General features: G+C 43.0%; 1 protein-coding gene across 1 annotated transcript; it reads right to left on the bottom strand.

Annotated features, from left to right (window-relative positions):
• Nucleotides 1-2,116: 2,116 nt before the first annotated feature.
• On the bottom strand, nt 2,117-21,344 carry Asb13 (ankyrin repeat and SOCS box containing 13). The gene is made up of 6 exons (XM_021659261.2): nt 21,188-21,344; nt 12,450-12,637; nt 10,988-11,138; nt 9,472-9,606; nt 4,259-4,450; nt 2,117-3,636 (listed from the first exon to the last, which is right to left on the bottom strand). The coding sequence occupies exons 1-6, from the start codon at nt 21,228-21,230 to the stop codon at nt 3,509-3,511; spliced, it is 837 nt and encodes a 278-aa protein (XP_021514936.1). The 5' UTR covers nt 21,231-21,344; the 3' UTR covers nt 2,117-3,508.
• Between the last annotated feature and the right edge of the window lie 5,645 nt (nt 21,345-26,989).

Raw genomic sequence — 26,989 nt, 5'->3', positions numbered from 1 at the left:
CTCCCTCAGTCTTATTCTATCTCAGCCAGGGTCTTGCTATATAGCTCACACTGGCCTCTAACTTGAGATTCTCCTGCCTCAGACTCCTGAATGCTGGGGTGATTAGCATGAACCACCACAGCCAGCTTTAACAACTAAGTTTCTATTTGCTTCCCAATGTTAAATAATAATAGTATTATATTGTGTTTAATTCATATTACCTTTCCAGACAGGAAATATCAGAATTGGGATCCCCTTTGTTCCTATACGGAAGTCACATGTCTCTACTCACTTCCCAGAATTTACCAGAACACGATACTAGTCTTTAGTTTCTTTTATTTCACACATCTACTTCACACATAGGTGTTTTTAAATACACAGCCTGATTTATTTGTAAATGTACATGAGTAGATGCATATAATTCTTAGGCAAGATTTGTCCTTTTAAATCTCCTGTTATATTTTTGAGATCTGTTTGTTTTAAACCTAAGTTATCTTAACTTTTACAGCATGTAAGTACCAAAAGAGTAGTCCCTTATAAACAGCTTCAGCAAACATCCACCATGCATTTCCTTACATGTCTGAATGTGTCATTAGGAAATATTTATATAAAAGTAGATCTATTTCAAACATACAGTATATATTTTAATGATACTATGTATGTGTCTTCCTATACCTTTCCAGAATGAATCTATCAGCATGACCCCAGTTAGTAGACTTTGCATTTCCCTCTGCCAGTATGATTTAGCAACATTATAAAAATTGTCATATCTTCCTTTTGATGATAGATAGAATCAGGTGTGGTAGCACATGACTTAATCCCAGCATTAAAAAGACTGGTTTAAAGTTAGTTTGGAACATACCTTGTCTGAATAAAACAATAATATACAATATCATTTTGTTGAATTAAATATTCATTAACTTGAATTTATTGTGATTGGCTACTTACAGATTTCCCTTTTGTAAATTTCTTGTTCATATTCTTTGCTAAGTTATATTTATTGGACTGTTAGACTTTTGCTTTATTTTGGATTTCTGAAATAAGGTCTCACTATGTATTCAAGAATGATCTCAAATTTGTTATTTTTCTATCTCATCCTCCTAAATGCAGAGATTACAAACATGTGCCACCATATTCAGATAATACCCCTTTTCTTAATGGTTTACCAAAAGATAGTTGTGCGCGAGAGTGTGTGCGTGTGCGTGTGTAGGTGTGGGTGTTGAGGCAGGATTTCACTATATAGCCTTGGCTGGCCTGAAATGTGCTATTTAAGCTGGCTTCAAACTCCTGGAGTTCCACCATGCCCACCTAGTTTTATATTTTTGATAATGTTACTTATTTTATTTATTACAAATATCTTCTCCAAACTGTCAACTGCCCATAGAACTTCAAGATGTCAAGGGTACCTTCTGAGAGATACAGCAGCCTCCAAAAGTCAGAAGAGAGTGAGTTATACAAGCATAAGATCTACAAACATCAACAAAACCAGAAAACAATCATAACCTTTCACCCTCTAGAAGCATCTAAGGCTTATCAAAGCATCCTTCAGTATCCAACTTCAGCCCCACAAAAAAACCTATGAAGATAGTGGGTCTCACTTCCTTACCTGTAAAGTAAAGAGATCAGCCAGTGGTTGGTCAAGATCATTTTTCTGATCCAAGCCTGACCTGTTACCCCAACTTTATAGCTGAAACAATTCAGGTCCAGAGAAACAAAGAAACTTTTTCTTATCATCACAGCCCTGCTTAATAGTGGACAAGGAGCCAGGAGTAGTGGTATACGCCTTTAATCCCAGTACTTGTGAGGCAGAGGCAGGCAGATCTCTGAGTTCAAAGCCAATCTGGTCTAGAGTGAGTTACAGGACAGCTAGAGCTGTGGTGAAAAAAAAAAAAAAAAAGGAAGGAAGGAAGGAAGGAAGGAAGGAAGGAAGGAAGGGAAAGAAAAGAAAGAAAGAAAGAAAGAAAGAAAGAAAGAAAGAAAGAAAGAAAGAAAGAAAGAAAGAAAGAAAGAAAGAGTGGGCAAGGACCCAAAATGCTAGTCATCAGGTCCCTAGGACAGGGAGTGACCCCAATCATCTCACACAGAATGAAGCCAGTCCTGGCATATCTGTCCCTGAAAATAAGACACAATGACAAAATTCATCCAACCATTTTTATTGGACAGTAATGGTGGGAGAACCTTACTTATTCTATACCAAAGAGTATATATATTGGATGGAACTTTTATTGGGTTTTATTACTAGAGGCAAGATTCTGTTACAAAGATAAAAGAGGCAGAATCCAGTGCCTTTTTTAAATGATTGTTATTACTATTGCATGAAGAAACATGGATTTACTCAGAATTTGTGGCCTTTCTTGATATAGTTCTCCCTATTGTATATGGGGTACTATCAATATTAGTAAGATATAGAATATTAGTCAGGAAAATTCAGTCTGAATGTTAGACTTAATGTTTCACCCACAATGTACAAGGACTTACTTTTATTACTATAAGAAGGAATTGTGACTTTTCCTGACTTGGCTAATGAATCTCATTCCCATCTGGTTCAAGTCTTGCACTTTCATATTCTCTACTGTTTTTACTGTTTGAATGGCTCATTACAAATCTTGTTATAGCATATATATATATATGAATGCATATGTATATATAGACATATACATATATTTTTAATCTAAAGGTTTTCCAACATAAACTTTTTAACAGATTTTACTTTAGTTATCTCTGTGTGTGTGTTTGTTGTACACATAAGTGTGAGTGCTTAAGGAGGCCAGAAGAGGGTGTCGGATCCCCTAGAGCTGAAGTAACAGGCCATTGTAAGCTGCCTGGTGTAGGTGCTGGGAACTGAACTCTAGTCCTAAGCTATCTCTTCAGGCCCCAATATAAACTTTTTGACAATTTGAATCCTAATATTGGAGACAATCATCCCAAGAAACATGGCTGGAGGTGGGGGTACAAATCCTGAGCCTTCCCCACTCCGATCTATAAAGCCCTGAGTGATATATCTGGGTGCAGGCAGACCCTGGAAAGCACCAGCTGCTGCTCCAGAAAGACTGCCCAAGTGACAAGACGCCACCAGAAGAGGCATCCCAGCACAGGGCCAAGTGCTTGGAACCTGACGCTTCTAAGCACGGCACACAGACATAGGATAATCAACATTAGTGTCCTGAATCTCTAGTATTCCCCATGCACCTTGAACTGTCTGTCTTGAGTGCCTTTGAGGTCTGTGGCAAGAGGAAACGTGAAGAACTTAGCCCACCCCAGAGTGACAGCATTAGTTCCAGGAGATGAGCCAGGGCTACATCCACAGTGGCGATGCCAGACACTGGCCTCCTGGTGCTTCAGAAATCTTCTCCAGGGTTCAGAAGACATTTAGAAGGACGGCCAAGAAGAACACAGAGGAGCGTCAGTCTATCTACAGCAAACAATGGTGTTGCAGGGAAACAGGCAGAACTCTTTAGGGCCCAGGGCTAGGCACAGTACAGTGAAAGCCACACTGGTCACACAGCCTTCCCAGCTCCCCACCTGCAGCTCAGTTGTAGGAAAGGTAGTCAATGAGCCGGGGAGGGATGTTTAACTTGGCGACTTTCTCTAGCCCTCGAACGCCAGTGGCCTTCCTCAAGCTCACCCTGCAGAGCTGTGAGAGGGTGAGAGGTGTCTCTGCAAAAAAAGGACCAAAGAAACACATGAGGATAGTTCCTAGAAGTATACCCTAATGCAACCTAATGAGTGTGAAGGCAGAGCTGGAAGAGCCCAAAAGGTCAGATAGCCGGGGCTAATGAAGCCAGGTAATAAGGTTCCCATGATATCCACAGGGATTCCTCCCATGGGGTTGGGGCTTAGAGACGACCTCTGTTCTGTTGGAGGGGGGTCATTGGCTTGTTTTTGGCACTTGCTGTTTAGCAAATAGGCTTAGCAAAGAACTAAATTTGTGGCTAAGAGGCTCGTTTATCACACATCTAGCCAAATGAGGTGTGGGTGAAGGGTTCATGCCAGGAAATGTGCTAGTAGCCAGATCACAGGACTATAGGTTTCTTTCCTCAGTGGAGCCATAGGCCACAGGGATATGGCAAGGGCTGATGTTTCAGCACAAAACAGCCCCCAGAAACAGAAGTATTCGTAGTATATCCTGGTGACCAAGGAAGGACAGGAACTCAGTACTCAACTCAATGTAGCCAGCATAAATTCAAAGAGAACTAGCAAAATGGGGACCCAAGATGAATGTTAGTAGTTCCGGGCAGCCTGGGATAGGGGAGTATTTGCACAACTGAGCCTGGCTCACTTTCATAATACTCAAAGCACTTGGCCGGGGCACTGCTGCTCCACGTGTAGTCCGAGGGCTTCTTGCCCCGGTTGTCACGGGCATAGATGTTGCCTCCAAACTCTATGAGCATCTCAATGAGGTCCACGTTCTTGACCTTGGCCGCATGGTGAAGGGCGGTCTCGTGAAGCTTTGCTGCATTCACATTGGCCCCTGGGGAGCCAGAACAGAGAATGTCTGTTACCAAGGGGAAAGTGTGGAACCAAGAGGAAGACTGATCTACACATCACCCTTTGGCAGAGCGCAAAAGCAACCCCGCCCAGAAAGCAAAATCAAAGTAGAGTGCCCTTGCAAAATCAAGAGCAATATTTCTTTTTTCCTTTTGAAAGTCAGGGATGTGTGTGGTATGAAGCAAAGTGAAAGGCTTCATACGCATCAAATGTCTGTTCTGAGTCTGTGCTCAGAGTATTCTGTAATCCGTCCTCATAGGTCCCCAGATTTCTAGGGGCTCATCCTAAGTCACCAAAATGTGGCAGCCTGTGCTTGGATTGGACACAAACATACCAAGTGACACAGCTGCTCTACCGTGGGCACTGTGGCTCAAAATAATAACTGGCTTGGCGAAAGAATGAATATTCCCTAAATATATTCTTTTGTATACTGAGAGAGATAATGGAGAAACAGATAAAGGACTTGAACAGTTAGCTGGAAACTAGCTCCACTTTCCTCATCTAGCTGGAGGCATACAGAAAGATTCAGAGAATTTGCAGCTAAGTACAGCACCAAAGCCTACGACACCTGCTATTCCTAGGCCTCCTGTCTAAGTATTAACCAGGTCTGATCTGGCTCAGCTTCTTAGCTCAAACAAGAATAGATACCTTCAGAGTGGTGTGGATAAACACAGCCTTTTAAAATACATCTAAAAACAAATAATGAAGACCTTGAGACTGGCAAGATGGCTCAGCAGAAGCCTGGTGACTTCTGAGCTGGATCCCCAGAACGCACAAAGAGAGGAAAGGTAACAATGAACTCCACAAGGCTGCCCTCTGATTGCCACACATGTCTTTTGGCATGCACACCTGAACCCATATGGATACAATAACAATAAATAAAAATTTAAGTTAAATGTTTAAAAAATTTAAAGATTTTGATTAAAAAAAATGGTTGATGTGAAAATGTCTTTCTTGACACGTAGCAATCACTGGTTTTATATAATGGATTTTCCAAAGCCTTAGAATTTAGAAGAAGATGTTAACGTCTTTGAAGTCTCCTCTTGAACCAGTAAAAAGTTAATAGCTAACAATTATTAGGAAAAGATTAAAGTATTTTTTTAAGAAACCAAGCAAATATCTTTGCATCAATTAATTCCCCAAATTACAGTTTCAAACTATGGTCATAAAATCATAGCTATGCCAGGAACATTCCACTGTTCAGTGATCACTTTAGGTGATGGTTCCACTGCTCAAAACATAGTTGGAAAGTGCTACTTTCTGCTTTAAGATCTGTTTAGCCCTCTAAAGGAATTAAGAGCTGTGTTTATCACAATGGCCACAGTGTTATCCTAAAAACACGCTTTCCATTCCTCCTGGCAAAACCCCGAGACCTCTGGTCAGAGAAGGCTGGCATCATCCATATGAATTGCAGAGTGGTATGAGAAATCAGTAAAGAAAATCTTTCCCTACAATCCAATCACTCTCTTACCTCAGATGATTTTCTTTCAACCCCTGCTTATAGGAGTAGACTGTGGTAATCATCATACAAAAATAAAATTTTTAATGCTAGATACACATTTTCTAATGAAAACTAAATTGTAAAGCTCACAGAATATAAAGTCCAAACGGCTTTTTCTTATTGATTCTTGCCATGTTCTTGCCAGCCAGGAAGGAATGTGATTATCTCAATGTTAACAATAGAGAAAGAGACACAAGGAAGCAAAACTCCCTCAAGGTCAGAGAGAGAGAGAGAGAGGAAGCAGGAAAGATCTGGAATGTCCACCCCTCCTTCCTCGCTGTTTGCTCCCATGGCTGCTCTGATAAGTCTTTGATGAGTGACTCTTTCAAAGAGGCGTTCCCAAAGTAAACAATAAAATTTTCCATAATGTGTGCTTGGCATGATTTGACTGGGTAGAAAGGAAGGCGGGGGAGGGAGGACACCGACTGGAAACATCAGCTCCAGTGTGAACACAGCAATAGGGACAGGTTCAAGTTAGTGCTGAAAGCAGAAATCATGAGAGATGACCAACAGTGACCGGTTTTTATTAGAAAGTTGGAGCAGTAGCAGAAAGAGAGGGAAGGAATAATGCCATGAGGGAGTGACTTTGTGGCACAATGAACATTTTATGTCTTGGCCAACCAGAGAGGTGGTAAAAGAACCAACTCCTCTGGGCTTTAAGAACTATCAATTCCATGCCTCGGGGGGAAAGGGGTCAAAGCTGGCTGATTACCAAAATTCCCACTTCAAAACAAAATAGGATTAATGTGATTTGGAGTAAAACAGAAGTCAGTGAAGTGAGGGCTGCCCTAACACACCCTTAACACACAGATGAAACAGCCACAATCCTGGAACATCACACAAATGACTCAATACCCAGAGCATGAGCTCTGCCAAGGAGATGGAAGAGTAAATAATCCTCAACTACCCAGTTCTGTACGCTTCCAGAAGAGTTAAATATTTACTGTAAGTGATCAGGTGAAAAATTACTTAACCATAATAACTGGACTTTGATCCTCACCAGCTCTCTTCCTCCACAAACATAGTCTAGTTCCTACACTCCGCATCTCTACCTATAAAAAGAAAAGGAGCAACCACCTCTTTGCCCACCTGTGGAGTACGTAAGACCACTCCATATAGGGCTCAGGTCCTCCAGCAGAGCCAGAAGCACAGGCTGCATGTTTTCTGGAGCCGTGGAATGTGGCTCTCCTTAGGTTCTCCCACAGGCCTGTGACTCAGCCTCAGTCGTACAGAATACCATTGCTTTTATAAAACTGTATATGTGATACCTACTTCTCTCTGCTTCTATATAGCTTGGAAATATCTCACTGAGAAAGCAGTCCAAAGGGAAAGAAATAAAACACAATCCTGTTGAGGGAGCCTATCAGGAATTACAGTGGCATCTGGTTTACCTCTTCCTGACTCTTTCTGTCTTTAGTTCTGGTTTGGATAAAGGCTCAGAATCCTCTTTTCTCTGGGCACAGGGGTCTTTTCTGAGACTGATACTCCAACCAAGGACCATGCATGGAGATAACCTAAAACCCTGCACAGATGTAGCCCAAGGCAGCTCAGTATCCAAGTGGATTCCCTAGTAATGGGAACAGGAGCTATCTCTGCCATGAACTCAGTGGCTGGCTCTTTGATCACCTCCCCCTGAGGTGGCAGGGGAGGGGGACACAGCCACAGAGGAAGACAATGCAGCCAGTCCTGATGAGACCTGATAGGCTAGGGTCAGATGGAAGGGGAGGAGGTCCTCCCCTATCAGTGGACTTGGGGAGGGGCATGGGAGGAGATGAAGGAGGGAGGGCAGGACTGGTAGGGGACGAGGAAGGGGCCTACAGCTGGTATGCAAAGTGAATAAATGGTAATAAATTTTAAAATGGAAAAAAAATTTTCATTATATACAAATATCATATGTTACCTGAAAAAAAAAAAAAAAGAATGCTCTTTTCTTTTTCTCTGGTACATTCTGGCCCAGATTACATCTTTTATCAATGCTTAGTTTCTTCCATGGAAGAAGGACTGCCTCTGCACCCAATTCTACTAATACTCCATTTGCTGGATATATAGAAATCTCCCTGTAAAAACTTTAGGGGGTTGGGGTGGGGTAAGCAAGCAGATCTACCCTTACCTCCAGATCTACCCTTACTGGTACAATATCCTTCCCTCTACCACAGTAATTGGTTTAAGTCACCCAATCAAAATTTGACAATGCTGGACTATAGTCATAAGACCTAGTTTCAGCCAATGGAGCATTAGGGAGGTATACTAGTGACACCTGGGAAGGAGACTCTTCACCCTTCTGAAAAAGCTACAGGAGAGTCTTAAAATGTAAAGTGTTGAAGGGCTGAGAGATGCTGTTCCCATAACTGCCTGTAACTCTAGCTCCAGGGATCTGATACCCTCTTGGCCTCTGCAGGCTCCTACATATGTGTGTCATACACACACACACACACACACACACACACACACATACATGGTGAATCTGCTATATCCAAGTGTTCACTATCATAGCAAAGAGCTAACACCAAGAAAAGCAGATTTCAAACTTCAAAGTTGTAGCGACACTCGAACCATGAGATCAAAATGACCATCTATACTTTCATTATACTTCTCATGTATTGTTACATGAACCAAGAAATGACCTTCACTGTTTACCCAGTTATAATTGGCTTCTTCATTGAAACAGCCATCTGGGTACTGTTGGGTTCTGTATTCATGGATTCAACCAGCCAGAGAGTTAAGTATTCAGAAAAACAAACAAAAAGAGTTCATCTCCACAAAAAGACATGTGGAGACCTTCTGTTCAGTTTGGAAACCTCTCTGCAGGCAGCCTTTTTCAAACACTGCCACAAGCCAGATTCTCCAGATGCTCCATTCTCCTACATTCTGCCAACCCCATTTCCCGTGACACCTCTGACTCTCAGATTCAGATAGAAAACCTTATCAGGCAGACATTATAAATAGCTGCCTGGGTTCTCTAAAAACAACCATTTGTGGGCCTAGGGAGATGGCTTATCAGGTAGGACTACTTGATATGCAAGCAAGAGGATCTGGGTTCTAATTTCCAGGACCTATCTAAAAAGCTGGGCACAGCCCTGTGGCGACGTGAGGAGAAGAGACAGGAGGCTTACTAGGGCTTGCTGGCTGCCAGTCTAAGTCAAACTTCAGTGAGAGATTCTGTCTAAAGGGTATAAGGCAAAGAATGATAAAGCAGGACACTTGATATCTCCCTCTGATACATGAACAACACACACACACACACACACACACACACATGTATGTGCCTAAATAAATAATAAAGTAATCAGATGCATTTACTGAGCATTGACTGATACCAGCCAATTTTTGAGAATATTCCCAATGCATGAGAAAATGGGATTTATTTTTCTAGTTTTATAGATACAGACACCAAGGCATAAGGTCTCTCTGAACAGTGGGAGAACCAGTCTGTCTACTTCCCCTACCCAGCCCTCTGCTGGTATGGCCCAGGTAAGTCAACCACTCAGATAAATGTAACCTACCTGCATTGAGCAACATTTTGACACAGTCCAAATGCTCACGTGCACAGGCAACATGGAGAGGGGTCCCAAAATGGCAATCATGTGCTTCCAGATTGGCCCCAACATCAATAAGAAGCCTCACACATTCGGAGCTCCCTTAAAATAAATGGGGAAAGATGGAGATGTTCATAAATACATACACTGGAAATGGACAGCCATGACAAACAGCAGCTGAAAAGGTGGCCCTGCAAGGAACAGAGGTAAAACAGCCTATATCTCAATGAACAAAGTGGTTGGTTATGCCGCATGGCTCTAGGAGAATCCGAAGGCCTCTTTTCTCTCCCCTCGGGAATTCTTAGCATGCTTGGTTGTGAAATGGCAGGGTCATGGCCACTTTTCTGCTGAGGACGGAAGATGCGGGAAACCACTTAGACACAGGCAGCAAAGACTATGACCTGACCCTCATCTCCATGTCCCCCTGCACCACGTCTAGGGAGCATTCAGAAGGCACATGTGACTTCCGGCATGCCAGTGGTCTCTTGAATGAAGGAACCTGTCTCTGGCATTCTCACTATGCAGGTTGTTTCTTTCCTGCCCCTCCTTCTGTTTGGATCAAGGCTTGGGCCCTAGTCTCTCCTTCCCAGGAAGATTCGGCCATAGATTCCATCTTCTCAAACGACTGAATTATCTTCTAGTTGTTGATAGCTACTCAGCAACCATCCCAATCCCTGAAATGGAGCCCCCTCACCCACACTGGCCAAGTTCATCCTAACATCACAACCACCACATATACTCTCCCTTTCTCAGAGGTCCCTGCTCCCAGATAAATTCTTTTCATATGTGCCATTGCTCCCAGGTTAGCCTGAGTCCCTTTTTGCCTCATTTCTCCATCTCTCCCTCAGATCAAGTCCCACTGATACCAAGTGGGCCAGGCATTAGATGTGAAGTAACCAAGGAACATGGTAGCTACATGTTAGCAGATATGTCTCCTGATGGTCAAACGCCCCTTCGTGGAAAGATAACCTTGAAGCTTCAGTTAGGTTGTTCCCACATTATCTGAGACTAAGACACTGGGGCATTTCCCCACAAGTGCAAGCAAATAAAGGGCAATATGCCCAAATGACTTGACATCGTTATATTATTGCTGGCACCGAGGCTTTTGACACACCTCTTCTTTTATGGGTTTTGTTTTCTTAGAGGATCATAAGGAAATACCCTAAAATGGAAAGTCTGGTCCACCATAATTTAGGAGGAGAATAGGCCACCTACCTCATGAAAACTTCTTTAAGATCCACAACTCAGAATTCTCTGGGCTGCTCATACCTTGGGATGGCCCATTCCAATCTCTCTGTGGAGTGCTTGTTTTACTTGGTTTTGATAAATAAACTTCTGCTTAAACTGTTTATGACTCTTGACTAAATTCTTTTCTTCAAGAAGACAAGAACTGGGAGATCCTACTGGTCCCTCCCCACGCCATCCACACAGGCCACCGTTCTTCTTTGGGCTCTAAGTGACTTCAATGGTCCCCAACACTCACCGCTCATGCAGGCCTCATGTAGCGGGGATGCTGTGTACAGAGGAGGGTTGACCTTCGCCCCATAGGACAGCAAGAGCTTCACACACTCGATGCTCCCTGAGGCGCAGGCATCACAAAGAGGGGTGCTGCCATCAATGTTTCGTGCATCCACCTCAAAGGACAGAAGAAGCAGATGTCAGAGGGTTAGTGAAGAAATGTAATGACCCTTTGTGATCTTTATGCAGATTCATGTTTGCAAAGTTAACGTCCTAAGATTCCTACTTTGCTGGTATGCACCAAGCCATGCAAGGGGGTTCAAAGAGAAAGATGTATGGATTGGGGGCACGAATGCATAGGCGTCTCCTAAGTATAGGCATCCCTCGTTGGAGAAGCTTTCCTCCCTTCGAGGGCAGGATGAAACTCAACCTCACCCTTACTACAACCCCAAGCAAATAATAAACACGGGGCAGAAAAGGAGAGCCTGAGAAGAGAAAAGACTGTAAGGTGTGTAAACCTGTGAATAAGCAGGGTGCCCCCAGTGAAACTTCTTAGGGTGCTAAAAGCCATATGGGAGGAAGTGGGATGGTTGCTGTGGACCCGAGCAGGGAAGTGTTTATGGGTTGGGGCAGCAGGTATCAAACTGGGTTTCGACTCAAGCTCTGACTAAAAAGAAGTGCTCCAGACTGCTTAGCATGCCTCATCTTGGTGAAAAATCATAGTCCAGGAACAAGGCAATGCCCTAGCCTGGGAAAACACACTTAGAATTTATGCGAGACAGGCTTCTGCGCGGGTACACCCTGAAAACTGCAACTTGTTCCAGTCCAAGCTTCGGGGAGGGGAAGAGTAGATGGTGGATTGCCTTCGTTCTGCACTCAGTTGGTGAGCTCCGAGACTAGGTTTTGGAAGTGCTTCATACACACCAGCATGGGGGCAGCTCAGATCCCGCCACCTCTGCCAAGCACACAGGCAGGTGGCCTGCAGAATGGAAACCACTGGCAGCTAAAACTAACTGTGCTATGAATATGCATACTAGCGGAGGCAAGCATGGCAGAAGCGTGCTTCGTTACTTTCTTTCTCCACCTCACCCCAGTTGTTTTGCCAGCACCTCACTTGGATAGCCTGGAGATAAGAACTCTGTTGAACCTACATGGCAACTGTTCAGCCCCAGACCCAACTGCTCCCAGACAGTCTACCTGGTCTGTGGCTGCCCTGCTCTCCCCTGGCCATTTCAGAGCAGAGCTGTGCTAAACGGCTTTGCTAACACTGCCCCAATGTTAGAAACACTTCCCTACTCTGGCCCACAGCAACTATCCCGCCTCCTCCCCTGGTTTTCAGCACTCTAAGCCGTTTCACTGGGGCACCCTGTCCTATACATGTGTTTACACACCTTACAGTCTTTTCTCTTCTCTTGTGTTCTCCTGAGCCTGTCCCACCAACTCCACAGCTGCAACTAGGTGGCTGTCTGGCTCAAATGGCTACCCACCTGGGCGCCAGCTGCCAGCAGCAGCTGCACACACTGGGCCTGGCCCTGCAGACTCGCTGCATGGAGGGGTGTGATGGAGTCCACAGTGACCTGGTTAACACATGCTCCGCTCTCAATCAGCTGCTGGAGCTGAAGGCTCTCACCGCGCTGAGCTGCTTCATGCACAGGGGTGCGCTCCACCCAGAAACCTGAAGAGGAAACAGAACACTTACTAAGACCCTCCTACTTCCCTCAAGACAAAGGAATACACATGAGGCTCAGGGCACACTGGCAGCCAAGGTGCCACATGTGGCCATGTAATTGGGCCCAATGCTACTATTAAAATCCATAAGCAATCCCCACTAGCTAGAGGGTGGCGCGCAATGTTCTTGCCAGGGCATATATGGGTGTCTGTGCAATGAATCTGGCTCACACTGTGACCCCATCTCCCACCCCTGGCCCTATACAGATAGATCTATAGCTCACTGCTGCCTCCAGCAGTTCCACACATGTACCTCTGCACACTGAACCTTACCAAGAGGAATGTGCCCCATAAGCAGCAATATACAATTTGAGGGGATAATGAGAAGTAGCTAATTAACAGCTTAAGGTCAATGTGGAAGGAGAAAAACCCAAAGTAAGAGAAGTTTCATGAAACTTTAAGAAGAAGGGGATGACAGGGTAAGTCTTAGGTTTGTGTCAAGGTGGTGGGGAGAGAAGAGGAGGAGGAGATGGAGGGGAGGGCAACGGAGAGGAGAAAAGAGGAGGGGATGGGAGGAGAGATGGAGGGAAAGGAGGCCGGTATGATCAGAACAGGCCCTGGGGCAGAGCTAACGTGCCGTGTGCAGTTCCTGCCATATATCCGTTCAGCAGCGTATCTACATGGAAGCAGCACTCTCCACTTCCGTGTACCAAGATGTCTAAGATGCAATCAATAGTCGGCAGCTCCCAGTCAGGGGCAAGGCAAATACAAAAACAACTCAGAACACCACAACAGTGACAATGGAAGAACATTTCCAGTGATGGGAATTCAGAAACGAAATGTCCAAGTACCCACTCAGGCAAGTGCATGGAGGTATCACAGGGGAAGGCAAGCTTTGCTTATTCAGTACTGTGTTCCTAGCACCTAGTATACATGGTCTATGGCTGAATAAAGTTGATAGAACTGATGAGAATGAAGAGTTGTTGTCTAATAGGTACATAGAGTCAGTTTTGCATTATAAAGAGTTCTGCAGGTTATTAACCCTTAAGAAATTAAACACTGGGGCTGGAGAGATGGCTCAGAGGTTAAGAACACTGGCTGTTTTCAAAGGTCCTGAGTTCAATTCCTAGGCAACCACAAGGTGCCTCAAAACCATCTATAGTGAGATCTGGTGCCCTTTTCTGGTGCACAGGCACACATGCAAGCAAAATGCTGTATAAATAATAAATAAATAAGTCCTTTTTAAAAAGAAGAAAATAAGCAACAACAAACTAAATAAAAAATGGGTACAAAGCTAAACAGAATTTTCAACAGAGGAATTGCAAATGGTGGAGACAAACTTAAAGAAATGATCACTGTCCTTAGTCATCAGAGAAATGCAAATCAGAACGCCTCTGAGATTCCATCTTACATCTGTCAGAATGGCTAAGATCAAAAACTCAAGTGAGAACTCATGCTGGTGAGGATGTGGAAAAAGGGTAACACTCCTCCATTGCTGGGGGGAATGCAAATTTATACACCTACTTTGGAAATCAATCTGGCTCTTTCACAGAAAACTGGAAATAGCCATTCCTCAAGACCCAGCTATACCACTCCTGGGCATACACCAAAAAGATGTCCCATCATACAACAAGGACATTTGCTCAACCATGTTCACAGCAGCTTTATTCATAATAGCCAGAAACTAGAAACAACCTAGATGTACCTCAACCGAAGAATGGATAAAGAAACTGTGGTACATTTATATGATGGAACACTACTCAGCCATTAAAAACAAAGAAATCATGAAATTTGCAGGCAAATGGAACAAGAAATGATCATCCTGAGTGAAGCAACACAGACCCAGAAAGATGCTCATGGTATGTACTCACTTGTATGTGGATTTTAGTCATACAGTATGGGATAGACATACTACAATACACAGATACCACAAAGATAAGTAACAAGGAGGACCCTAGAGGCTGTGCAAATCTCAATCAGAAAGGGGAATAGAATAGACAGAAGTAATGGTGGAAGAGTGGGAACAAGAACCGTCAGAGCCAATCAACCAGGGCCCAGAGGGGCCTCTGAAGTCTGAGGCACCAACCAAAGACAATGTATGGTCTGGACCTAGGACCTCCACTTATAAATACCTGATGGGCATCTTGGGCTTCATGTAGGCCAAATTGTCAAGGGAATCTGGGATATCTCTGACATGGAGATATCCTGCTTTTTTATCACTTCCCCCATAATAGGATTGCCCTACCAGGATACAGGGGAGGAAGAATCAGTCCTCATGTGAATAGATGAGCTGGGGTGTCTGGCTAGGGACCTCCCCCTATTCTGAGGAAACAGGAGGAGGAAGGATTCAGGAGGGTGGGTGGGGCTGGGAGGAGAGGAGGGAGAGATCTAGATGAATTTAGGGAGAGACCTAAATTCAGTTTACCAAGATGTAAACTGAATTAATTAATAAAAAAAGAAAAACTTGGAAAAAAAAAAAAAGGAGTTGTGCAGGCGAAGGGTGGTGATGGGTGTGCTAAATGTGCAATGCGCTTGATGCCACTGAACTCTACATCAGAAAAAGATGGTAACTCTTGGCTATATGCTCTTTACCACAACTCAAGAAGAGGGCTGGAGAGATGGATCAGCTATTAAGAGTACTGGCTGCTCCTCCAGGAGACCCGGGCTCAATTCCTAGCACCCACATGATGGTTCATAACCATTGTAATTCAGCTCTGAAGGATCTAGTACCCTCTTCTGGCCTCTGGTGGCACTGAACACCAGAGGCACACAAACATACGTGCAGGCCAAATTCCCATACATACAAAATAAAAATAAAATGTTTTAAAAAAAATTTTTAAGAGTAACTGTATTTGTTGCTGAATCACTGCTATGACAAAACACCTGACAAAGGCAACATAAGGAGAGGAGAGTTTATTTGGCACAGGGTAAGAGACGAAATCTATCCTAGCTGGAAAGGCATGGCAGCTCACACATTGTGTTTACAAGCAGGAAGCACAGAGAGATGAATGCCAGTGCTCCACTCACTCCTTTTATTTTATTTTTTTTTCTTCCATCTGGGACCCCAGCCCATGGACTGGAGCCACCACATTCCTTTGGGTCTTTTGTCCTTACTTGTACACTTGGAAAGGCTCTCACAGAAATACCCAGAGGTGTATTGCCCAGGTATTGTATTGTATTCCAAGTGCAATTAAGCCGACAAGAGATGTTAGCCATTACAGTAACAAAAAGCCAGGGGAAAGCCTGGTATGGGAAGAGCTGCCACCTGCTCACTGACATCACCAAAAGATAACATTCTAGCCGGGGAGGGGCATTAGTCGTCTAGGCTGTGTCTCACACTCCTCACCACCAAATGTCTCTTCTAGGGTTATAAATCGGGGACCAGTAGTAAGCACCAGGAAATATAATGAAAAAGGAAGGAGGAAAGACAGCATGTGGGTGTGAACCTTAAATAGATTGCTGAAGAGTATGCACAGAAAACACAGTTAATTAAGAAACTGGCTGGTCAGGCTTCACTCAGGCTGGGGTGATGAATCGCCCCATTTGTGGACCACAGCATTATATTCTCTGGGGTGGTGCTACACTGGAAACCTGAGACCCTGCACTGTTTTGTCAAGCTGCCTTTGGGGCTGGAGCCCAGTCTTCAGTCTTTGCTATATAATTGGTCTCTTGTTACCAGCTTCCTCCCATCTCCCTTCCTCATCATGTAGCCAGATTATAAGTTGGTCACGTGGGACCTGATCACTGTCTTCCAGTGACTTCTATTCTCTTCGTGTGTGCTGCTGGTGCACATGTACATGTCTGCACATGTATGTCAAGCCAGAGGTCAACTCACATGTCTTCCTTAACTGTGTTTTCTATTATTTAATGAGATGGAGTCTCTCCCTGAACCTGGAGTTCACCAATCAGGCCAGACAGACAGGCCAACAAGCCCCCGGGAATGTTCTGTCACTTCTTAACAAACCTCAACCAAATTAACTTAATAAACTTCCCACTGACTCATCTTGACATTCTTTTCAATGCAGTCTAGAATCCTTGCTTCACCTCACTGGGGAATCTCTGAGAAAAGCTCCAGACGCAGCATTGTCTCTGGCTCCCACTGTCATCCTACCCTGTTTATCTGCTCAGTCCCTGGTCCTCTGAGATGGAGCCATGAATTCTTTACAAATAGTGAGCCAGGGGCTCCAGGGAGCCCCCAGATGAACACCAGGGACTCTCCTGGCCTGGCAGCTATGGTGTAACTATTCATACCAGGATAAGCAGCAAAACAGTTTCTTCTTTGCCTGTCTCCTCCCCGCTGGTTTATCCCAGTTAATTACAGACAGTAGAGACCTGCTGTATGTCTGTGCAGAGCAGGAAGCAGCTGTGCAGCCCAGGCCCAGCTACTCTCCAAGAAAACTAAGAGGGTAGCTGTCCTTCGCCAGCCTGCCCAGTACAGAGCAAGCCAACTCTCCAGAGACCTTCCTCCACAGGATACTATAGACACATCCAATGGTGGGCTGGACTTGACCTTAACTTTGACAGAGATCACAGCTATGACTGAAACAACCTCTCTGCAGCCCAGCCATCTCTCAGTAGTTGGCAGGCCCACCCCAAAAAAGAGCATCTTCAAACCCACTAAGGACATGTTCAGGACAAAGTGTCCATCATTGTGACTGTGAATAGGGGTCAAATATCAGGCATACCTTCTTTGATGCGATATGAATGAGCAATTTTACTCAAAGCAAGTCACTAAAGAGGATCTGGAGGTTGGAGATGAAGCTCAGTTTGTATAGCACTTGAATGCATGCACAAAGCCCTTGGTTTGACCCCCAGCACAGCATAAAACAGTGCTTGGATCTGGACAGATGCCTCAGTGGTTAAGAGAACCGCAGGTCTTCTGGAGGACCAAAGTGAAGCAGCTTATAAGAGCCTTTAACTCCAACACCAAAAGACCTGATGTAAGCACTGTATTTAAACACACATGCACACACACACACAGAGACACACACATCATGTAATAACTAAAAATAAAAATATTTAAGGGGGTGGGAGTGCTAGGACATAGTTGTAATCCCAGCACTCAGGAGGCGGAGGCAGAGGCAGATGGATCTGTGAGTTTGAGGCCAGTGTGGTCTACAGAGCTAGTTCCCAGGACATCCAGGGCTGTCTAAGACAAGATAGATAGATAGATAGATAGATAGATAGATAGATAGATAATAGATAGGGAGGAGAGAGGGTGGAAAAGGTGGGAGAGATGGAGGGACAGATGGACAGGACAGCCACCATGCTGGGAAAGCACCAGGGAAGAAGTATGAACGACTATGAATGGGAACAAGATCCTTCAAAGAACGCTTCTCTTCAGCTCTCAGGGAAAAGTCCAGGTCCTACGTCACTTATTCCCTAGAACCTCAGAAAACTAAGATCTGTGCCCCTAAGGATGACTTCTGGAGCTGAGGACTTGAGAAATACACCACAACTCACACATCAGCAAGGAGAGCCAAGTGTACTCTCCCTTTACCTCCCAGCTGGTTTCCAAACATCATTATAATGATGGCAAAGGAATACAAGCATAGGTAGAGCTATAGGAACAGACCAGCCTCTTGGTACACTTGAGGGTTTATCCTCCTCCCCACTGTAAGGATGACAGTGCCCGTTCTTCAGGAGCCTGTGATCCCTAAACATAATGTGTGTGCCCAGGAACAGCCCAAAATAGGCACTTAAGAAGTGTTATTGGTCATTATCGTCAAGCTTTAATTGTGCAGTCTGTATTTAAATTTTAGCAGACCTTAAACTGAGAGGCACTTTGACTTCCAAGAGAAAAATAGATCTTTTTATTAGTAGAAATCCTTACCTTGAAATTTGAGCTGCTTTTGTTAGTTTTTAAGGTATTTTTTTATCTTGTCTTTTTAAATGTTTTGAGTCTCCAAAAAATTTTTTTACAAAAAAAATGTAATGGCATACAATGTGACTTTAACATTCATTCAATGTAAAAAAAAAAGTTGGGGGGCATAATCTCCACACACACACACAATACATACACATATATATGTGTGTGTATAATACAGTGAAGTGAAAAACCAAAATGTTTGCCTTTGTAGAGAGACAAGGGAGTAACAACCTGAAAAGCCTAAGGAAAAGAAAGTGAAAGAGTAAGCGAAAGTGAAAACAGACTGGAAGTGGAAGAACAGGAAGTAGTGACAATAGCACCTTGGGTCCCCTCCACAGCAGCCATTGATGAAAACTCACTTACTTAGAACACTTAAACTTCACCCTTCCCTTCCTGTCCTCATTCAGTAATTTGCTGCCTGCCTCTGTCCCTGCCTTTAGCCACCCTATAATGCTTAATAAGCAAAGGTACACTCCCTTACCTTCCAAGTCCCAACCACAGAACACAGTGAGCCTGGGCTTCCCTTGACAAAGCCCTCACCTCTCCTCCTGTCTTTTCTTGTTCATTTGTTTATTTTTTGAGAACAGATGATGGTAGTAGACTGAGCTGGCCTTAAACTTATAGTCCTCCTGTCTGTACCTCCTAGCAGCTGAAATTACAACTGCATGCCTCCATGCCTGGCTTATCTTCTTCACTCCTGTTGAGGAACTTGAGAAAAGATTTGCCTTTGAAACCAGCACCCTTATTTTCTTGTGAAGGAGATAACTTTTTTCACAGGGCCACGTTATGAAGAAGATAAGAAAGAATGTGCTGTGTTGCTCATAAGAGTGTGTTTGTTACTTATTATTTTTGCCTTTAAAACCTTTTCTAGCCTCAGGTATGCTTTTTTACACTTGTTTGTCACACTTCCCTTTGAGTTCCTATTTTAGGATAAGTTTTTTATTCTAACCCTTCAAAGCATCACTCTAAGCATTGAAAACCTCCCGATTCCTAGCTAAGACTGGGTGGTCCCAGAAATAAAGAATGATAAAGCTAGGGGGTTCCCAGTGACACATGGAATATCTTTTCTGTCCCTTCTCTCCAAAGACCTTATTAAATTGAAAGAAGAGGAATACATCTACATAAGCAAGCAAAAACCATCTAAAAAGTGTTACGCATCAATATTTTGGTTACAGTACAACAGGAATACAGAATCACAAGTCAGAATGCTACACGATTAGCGTTCATATGGTGGGCTCCATTTCTGCTGGAAGAGTAATACTGTTTTGGAGTCAACACATTCAGCTCATTCATTTAGGCTGGAAATATAAATACCAGCAATATTTTTTGGAGACGCATATTAAAATTTTGGAATGACAACGTCAAAAATATGCAGGAACCCTAACATGTTTGCAACCACTATATTAAGAGTGTGATTTTCTCCTATACAAGCTATGCAGAAAAATATACTTGGGATATAGTTTTATTCATGTAAACACAAGGTCTTGCCACATAGTCTCGGCTGGCCTGGAATCCATGTCCACACTGCCTCTGCTCTCCAAGGTCTAGGATTACAGGTGAGTTCCACCATGCCTGGCTCTTTTGCCAAGCTAACCTCTACCTGAACAAAAGAAAATGTATGCTCAGTAGGCTTCCGTGGTTAGCCATCCATTGCAGGCTCACGTGAGTCAAACACTGACCACGCCATCAGGGTCAAAGTCTTACGCCGGCCTACAGTGCCAAGAAAACACAGGTTTATTAAATGGTCTTTGCTCATTCTGAAGGTGTTTCTTTTACAAAAATCGATTGAAATATCTATCTACCTTGTTATGACTGCAATTTCCCAGTCAGCTAAATTAACCCTTAAGATACGATTTTCCTCGTATTACTGTTTTTCCTTGTGTAAAAATACTGGGTGAAGCATTTTGGTTTGTTTAGCTTTGTTCTTTCTGTCTGTCTGGCTGACTGGCTGCTTGTCTGTCTTTTTTCCTTTCTATCCAAGCTTGTGAAGTACACTTTTGTTACCCCTTTCATTTATCATATTATTACTTTGTAGGCAAGAAAAAAATTACTTCTCCGGAGAATGCTCCTCTGCCTTCGAGCCCATTTTACGGATTAAGGCAGCCCCAAAAATAGAGAGAATACTTCTTTGGTGCCAGGCATGTCCTAGTGTTGGGCCGTGTCCTCATTCTGGAGCATGCTCCCTGATTGCAGCTGAGTGTATGGGTAGGATGCTGTAACCCTGAACGCAATACACTGCACCAAGCAGGAGGTGGTGCAGCGACCGCAGTGGGCTCCTCCTGAGGCTGCCAACCAGTGTCCAGTGCACACACACTTCCCAGGCTCTGCCGCTGAACTGGGCAATGACCCTGCATGATTCCCGAAGTGTGCGGTGCTCGGGTAGACCGCAGATTCTGATTCCCAAACCTGGTGCATCACAGGGATGACCAGCCCCACAGTGCACCGGCCTGGAACAAGGGTGACAAACATTAAAAGCTGGTCTGAGATGCTCAGGATCACCCGGACCATGCTCGAATGACTACATTCTACCCTAGCGCCTCTGATCACCAACTAGGAACGGCGAGCGGTGCCCATCTCTCCCGGAAAAGGGCCATCCACGAACTTGCTCTGTCCCGAAGATCTGATCTCGTGGTCCTGGCTCTAGCCCCTTGCGTGCTGCCCTTAGCCTCTGCGGCGCGAAGCACGTACCCACGTCTCCCAGGAAGCAGCCGTCCCCGGCGCGAGGCTCCATGCGGCTCACCGGCTGGGTGCCCCTGCCTACCGGCGCTGTGACTCCCGGCGCTGGGACCCAAGCCGAGAGCTGAGCCCGGGACCTACCCCGGAGCGCAGGCCGCTGGGCGGGGCCTGACTGCTTCCGTCGCCACCGCTGGGAGTTGTAGTTTCTGTTGCTCTGCCTCGAGCCACCTGAGCGTCCCTACTCCGCTTTCACCGCCAAAGGGTGTGACTGGCAAAACAGGAGTGTGCAAAATGAGTGCCGCGTAGACTCGCTGCAGGTGTTAATACGCGTCCATTAACAATCCTGTGTTTAGAAGAAAAGCCTAGATCCCCGTATTCGTATGTAAAAGATGTGTCCTGGGCAAAATGTCTAGTTCCCAAAACCCTTGCCCACGTGCAAAATGTGCCTAGCTGTCAAAACTGGCCTTCTTGTAGTTTACATTGATCCCGGCAAGCAAAGTATCCAGTCCCTTCATGCCTTAACCTTTCAAGAAGACCTTCTCACAGAAGATGGCGATCAAAATACCTGGTTCTACCATTTTTCAAAATAAATCATAACTTTCAAACAGTTGACATTCATTGAAGAAAACCAGGTTTCTTGCTGGACGATTTTAATCCGATTTCTCGCTAACCGTTTTTAGGGGAAGGGAGCTGAAGCGCCGTGAGCAGCCTGGCAGAAACGAGAAACCGGTCTTCGGAGGGGATTCCAAGTCAACCAGTAAATGAACTTTTTCTTTCTTTCTTTCTTTCTTTCTTTCTTTCTTTCTTTCTTTCTTTCTTCCTTTCTTCCTTCCTTTCTTTCTTCCTTTCTTCCTTCCTTCCTTCCTTCCTTCCTTCCTTTCTTTCTTCCTTTCTTCCTTCCTTCCTTCCTTCCTTTCTTTCTTCCTTCCTTTCTTTCTTTTCTTTTTTTCTCTTCTTTTCTCTTCTTTTCTCTTCTTTTCTTCTCTTCTCTTCTCTTCTCTTCTCTTCTCTCTTCTCCTCTCCTCTCCTCCCCTCGCCCCCTTCTCTTCTCTTCCCTTTTTTCAGAAGACTTCATCTTATCAAGGTAGCTGCAGCCTCTTGGGAGATTCTCTCACCTTGACCTGTACTGACCCTCCGCGTAGAAACACGTTTTGACCTGAAAACATCACTACAAGCCTTCCTCCCAGGTAAGGAAGCTTGGATGACCTTAAGTTTCATCTGCACGTTGGACCACAGGTACTGTATTTATTTAGGAGACCTTGAATGGTATCTGTTGGGAACCCAAAATCCTCGGGGAAGCCTTGAAATAAAATTCCAAGCCTTTGAGTAACAGTAACTACATCGTTTTGGCCATATATCTATCAAATTTTGGCTCTTTTAGGTTTGTTTGGTTTTTTTTTTTGGGGGGGGGTTGGTTGGTTGGTTTTGTCTTTGTATGGTATATATCTGAGTTTTCATGTGAGTGATGAAATGTGTATGCAGGACAGAGAGTACCCTCCTAGGCAATCTTGTCTTCCACTTTGTTTGAGACAGGGCCACCTGTTCACCCCTGCAAATGTCAGGTCTGTGAGCTTTCAGAGAGCCTTCTTCCTCCACCTCCCAGGTAGGTGAAGGAGTGCTGGGATTATGAAGGACATTACACTGCCCAGCTTTGACCTGAGTTCTGAAGATCCAAACTCAGGTCCTCAAAGATGGCACAGCAAGTACATGGCCCACTGAGGCACCTCCGGCCCTTTCGAATACTTTCTTTCAAGGCCTGCATTTGTAGTCAGATATAATAGACTTTATTTTCACTTATTTGCTGTGGAATTCTGTGTTCCTCCTTTTCAGTGTGATATGTCTGAATGTATTTTCTTCAACATTCCTTCCCTGACAAGTATTCTGAAGATCTGAGTATAGGCCACATAGAAGATATATAAATACATACATGTAAGTGTACATGTGCTAATTCAAATGTTTGATATGTTCCTTAAGCAATCAGTTGCTTATTAATTGCTTGTAGTGATTTTTCTTCCATTCTGATGCTTGACTTTCTCTGACAAATACATTCTCTGGAATTAGTTCCTTTTCCTTCAATAGCCAAAATGTATTCACCAAGAGCCAAAAAATGGATATTAAGCTGTTCTGTTTTTCATTATATTCTTTGACCTAATTGAAACTTGTTACGCTATAGAGAAAGAAAACATAGGATTTAGGTCAACAGTTCTTTAAACTAAAATGAAATTATTCCCCCAAATATTTACTAAATAGTAATACATTTATCAATGTGTTACGTCTCCTTTAGTTACATGTTAACTTTACCCAATTATCTTTTAAACCTATTAAAAAATCTGTACAGTTTTAATAAAATTCTAGTATTTATTTAGCAAAGTCGTTTACTGAATAAGGTAGTGAATTTTTAAATTTGCCACTTGTTATAGTTTGAATATATAATATGTTCCATATACTCAAGTGCTGAAGCTCTGGTCTCAAGCTGATGGTATTATCTAGAGAAGTGCTGGAAATCCAAAGAAATAGCCAGCCTTTTCACACTGTGACACATATAGAGTTTGTGCTCTAGACCTGTGTAATCAAATCTCAAAAAATTTCATAATGTTCTGTATAAGTTTATTATTTTGTGTTGGGTCACACTCACAGTCTTTGGCTTCGTGCAGCACAAGGGCTATAGTCTGAACTTGCCTGCAAAGCCTTCAAGGGCTGGTGTGTAGCTGGAGAAGTAAGTCACTGGGAACTGTCTTGGGATTCATCTTACCCTGGACCCTTCCAATTTCTGTCTCTCTGCTTCCTGTCCACCATAAGGTGAACAGCCCTCTCCTTCACATTGTGCCCTCCTAGGCATGATGCCTTGTGTTGAGCTCAAGGTAATAGAGCTAACGGGTCATGGGCTGAAACCATGAACCAAAATAAATTATTTCTCCATTTAAGTTGTTCTCTCAAGTATTGTCACAGATACAGAAAGCTAAAACAACACAACACACCTAAGCTATTTTTGATAAATGTGAATTTTACCTTTGGGGTAAGACTGAAAACATGATGACAGCTAATTGGAAAGCATTATATTTGTGTTATATTGGTAAAATTGAACAATAGGGATTTTTTCTTTTTTTAAATTTTTATTTATTTATTTTTTATTATTAGTTACAGATTTTTTTTCTTAATAACAACAACTAACTGCCAGAGACTATAAAGAATTCCTACCTGTTCCTGACAGAAAATGATTTTGGGTAGTCTGACGAAAAACTTGACACAGTTTCTCTTTTATGGGGAGGTGTCAAAAAACCTTTTTACAGAAATAGCCCAGGATTGCCTGAAAATCAGATATTTATTTTATAATTGATCTTACTACAAAGGAAATATATATATATTCATGTTATAACACTGAAAGGAAAATGAAAATCACTGGCTCATGAGGTCTATTCAGGCTAACAAAGAAAGATTTATATGAGTGGCCTTTTTGTTTTTGTTAGTATTATTAGGAGAGATGGGCGTTTTTTTGTTTTGTTTTATTTGTTTTGTTGTGTTGTTTTTTGTTTTTGTTTTTTGTTATTTTGGAAACTGGGTCATACAGGGAACTGTTATGTTCTATGGTGATGTATCATGTGGGTGTCAGGAAAGTTCCCAGTCTCTAAATTTAGGGATCTTAATGCTGAAGGTGGTTCAGTTCAGTGGTTGTCATTTTATTATGGACTGTTGAAGATGATTGGGGTATGCAGTTTGACGGTCAGTTGCCTTGTGAATGGTTGTATTCTTTGGAATATCTATGACTGTGTTTATGGTCATGATTGATTGCTAGAATGGGCTTTATTTGGTCTCCTATATAGGTTTTCAAAGTTAAACAAAAAGTAGATAACTAAAAACAAATGTTTGTCTATTTAGATACATTTTAGATAAATGGTCCTCAGCCACTTCAAGTTCTGATGAAAATGGCAATTAAATGTTTAGTAAAAAAGATTACTACGACAGAGACCCCAGCTTCTAGTGGTGACCCTAAAGTCTCTAAGAAGATATGGGGTACTGACGACTCCACCGGTATTACGGTAATGCTAACCACTGGGCAAGACTGCCCCAATGTTTCACCCATTGCCAGGACACTGCCCAAACCATGGACAAGCAGGACAATGTAGATGTCTCTCATTGCTTAAGACAAAGTAAGGACAGTCTCCCAAGTTCCTCCTCCACAGAAAGACTTCTCAGATTTTCTAGACCTGGCAGCTGAAGACTGATGCTACTCTGGGAGCTGTATCTCTAACACAGCCATCAAAATGACTAGAGCCTAACGGGGTGGCTGTGTGGGTACTGGGTAAACCTCTGTCATTTTGATACATAGGCCATTTGGATTATACTTCCTGCTATAACTTATCCTTCTCATGTCTCTAATGGGTCTGAAGACTAAACTAATGAAAGAAACAACTTTTTACTATTCCTTTACCTGAAAGGAACTCAATTTACTGCTCCTGGTAACCAACCACCTATGTCTCATGGTGGATAATTAGATTTTAAAAATGTAAAACTTATGAAAGTTAGAAAATGTTTAAGGGTATAAAAAGATGTCTTAAGGTTAGTAACTAAAAACATGTTTTAAATGCAAGTTATAAATATTAGAGTAGTTATGAGGATATAAAATGTTTGAGAGTCTAAGATGATGTTTTAAGGTTGGTAAATGCAAATTATGAAGGTTAGAGGAGTTATGAGACTATAAAAGATGTCTGAGGATCTAAGATGATGTTTTAAAGTTGGTAAATGCAAGTTATGAAGGGTGGAGGATGTAAAAATGTCAATGATGATAAATGATTTAAGGTACTATTATGTTAACACTGTTCAGAGCTTTAACATTACTCAAATTTTATATTGTTCCCCAAGCCAATTTGTTTCCTTTTGTAAAGTTAAAAAGATTCTTATAATCTTCAGAGAATGACGTGGGTCCACCTGCCACAAGTCAAATAGACTCCAGGTCAGAATATCTACCTGTTCCTGAAAATGGAATTTTTTCCTTTAGTTCTTGGGATTCTTCAAATGGAATTTTTCCTTTAGTTTTTGGGATTCTTCATCTTCCCCAATTACTAGGAAATTTTAATTCTGTTCCTAGTCTATATTTGTCTCAGCAGATTTTCGGTTGGCTGACATACTCCATCCAGGGATCACCTGCAGACTGCAAACTACTGAGCTCTGAACTTGCTGAAAGCTGATGTAAATCAGTCCTCCAGCCAATGTGATTGCTCCCCGTCTTTCAACTGGATGGGCTAATCAGATGCTTCTGATAAATGTCACATTGCCCAGCCTCTGACTAGTCTTTTCAGCCTTCCTGGGCCCTGATAATGTAATGTCAGCTGTAAGCAATTACAAAAGAGAATACATAGTCCATTGTCCCACCTACCAGGCTGGAATGCTTTGTCAGAAGGAGCTCCTGAACATAAGGGGCAAAGAACTACCTATAATGACAATTGACATAACAAAAATGTACCCTTATTCCTCCTGGTTTTGTTTTATGTCCCTTGCATGATAAACTTCATTTCATGTTTTATCCAAAACCACATTAATATTATCAACTTTATGGTTTTAAAAACACAGTTGTGTAGAGGAGTTTTAATTCAGAACATAGCTGTTCTGGCAAGAAATCACATCCAAAGATCTCCTACATCTGTATGATATGACTAGAATATAGACATGCCCTTAATTCAGGAGACAGAGATAAGTAGATCTGAGTTCAAGGCCAGCCTGATATAGAGCAAGTTTCAGGTAAAGCTTACATCCAGACATGGCAGTACATGGCAGTAATCCCAGACAATGAAGGTAAAGTTAGTTTGTAGAAGGAAG

Source organism: Meriones unguiculatus, chromosome 19, assembly GCF_030254825.1.
Source record: "Meriones unguiculatus strain TT.TT164.6M chromosome 19, Bangor_MerUng_6.1, whole genome shotgun sequence".
Classification (NCBI taxonomy): domain Eukaryota; kingdom Metazoa; phylum Chordata; class Mammalia; order Rodentia; family Muridae; genus Meriones; species Meriones unguiculatus.
The sequence above is the reverse complement of the archived record's forward strand: the minus strand, read 5'-3'. Positions and strand labels throughout refer to the sequence as shown.

Bases quoted from the DNA above. Each gene is read 5' to 3' on its own strand.
- Asb13 (XM_021659261.2), bottom strand. From the start codon at position 21,230: ATGGAGCCTCGCGCCGGGGACGGCTGCTTCCTGGGAGACGTGG. The intron at 11,139-12,449 runs GTGGGTAGCCAT...CTGTCCTTTGAG, and splicing joins TGCTGGCAGCTGGCGCCCAG to GTGGATGCACGAAACATTGA. The intron at 9,607-10,987 runs GTGAGTGTTGGG...ATTTATTTTAAG, and splicing joins ACATGAGGCCTGCATGAGCG to GGAGCTCCGAATGTGTGAGG.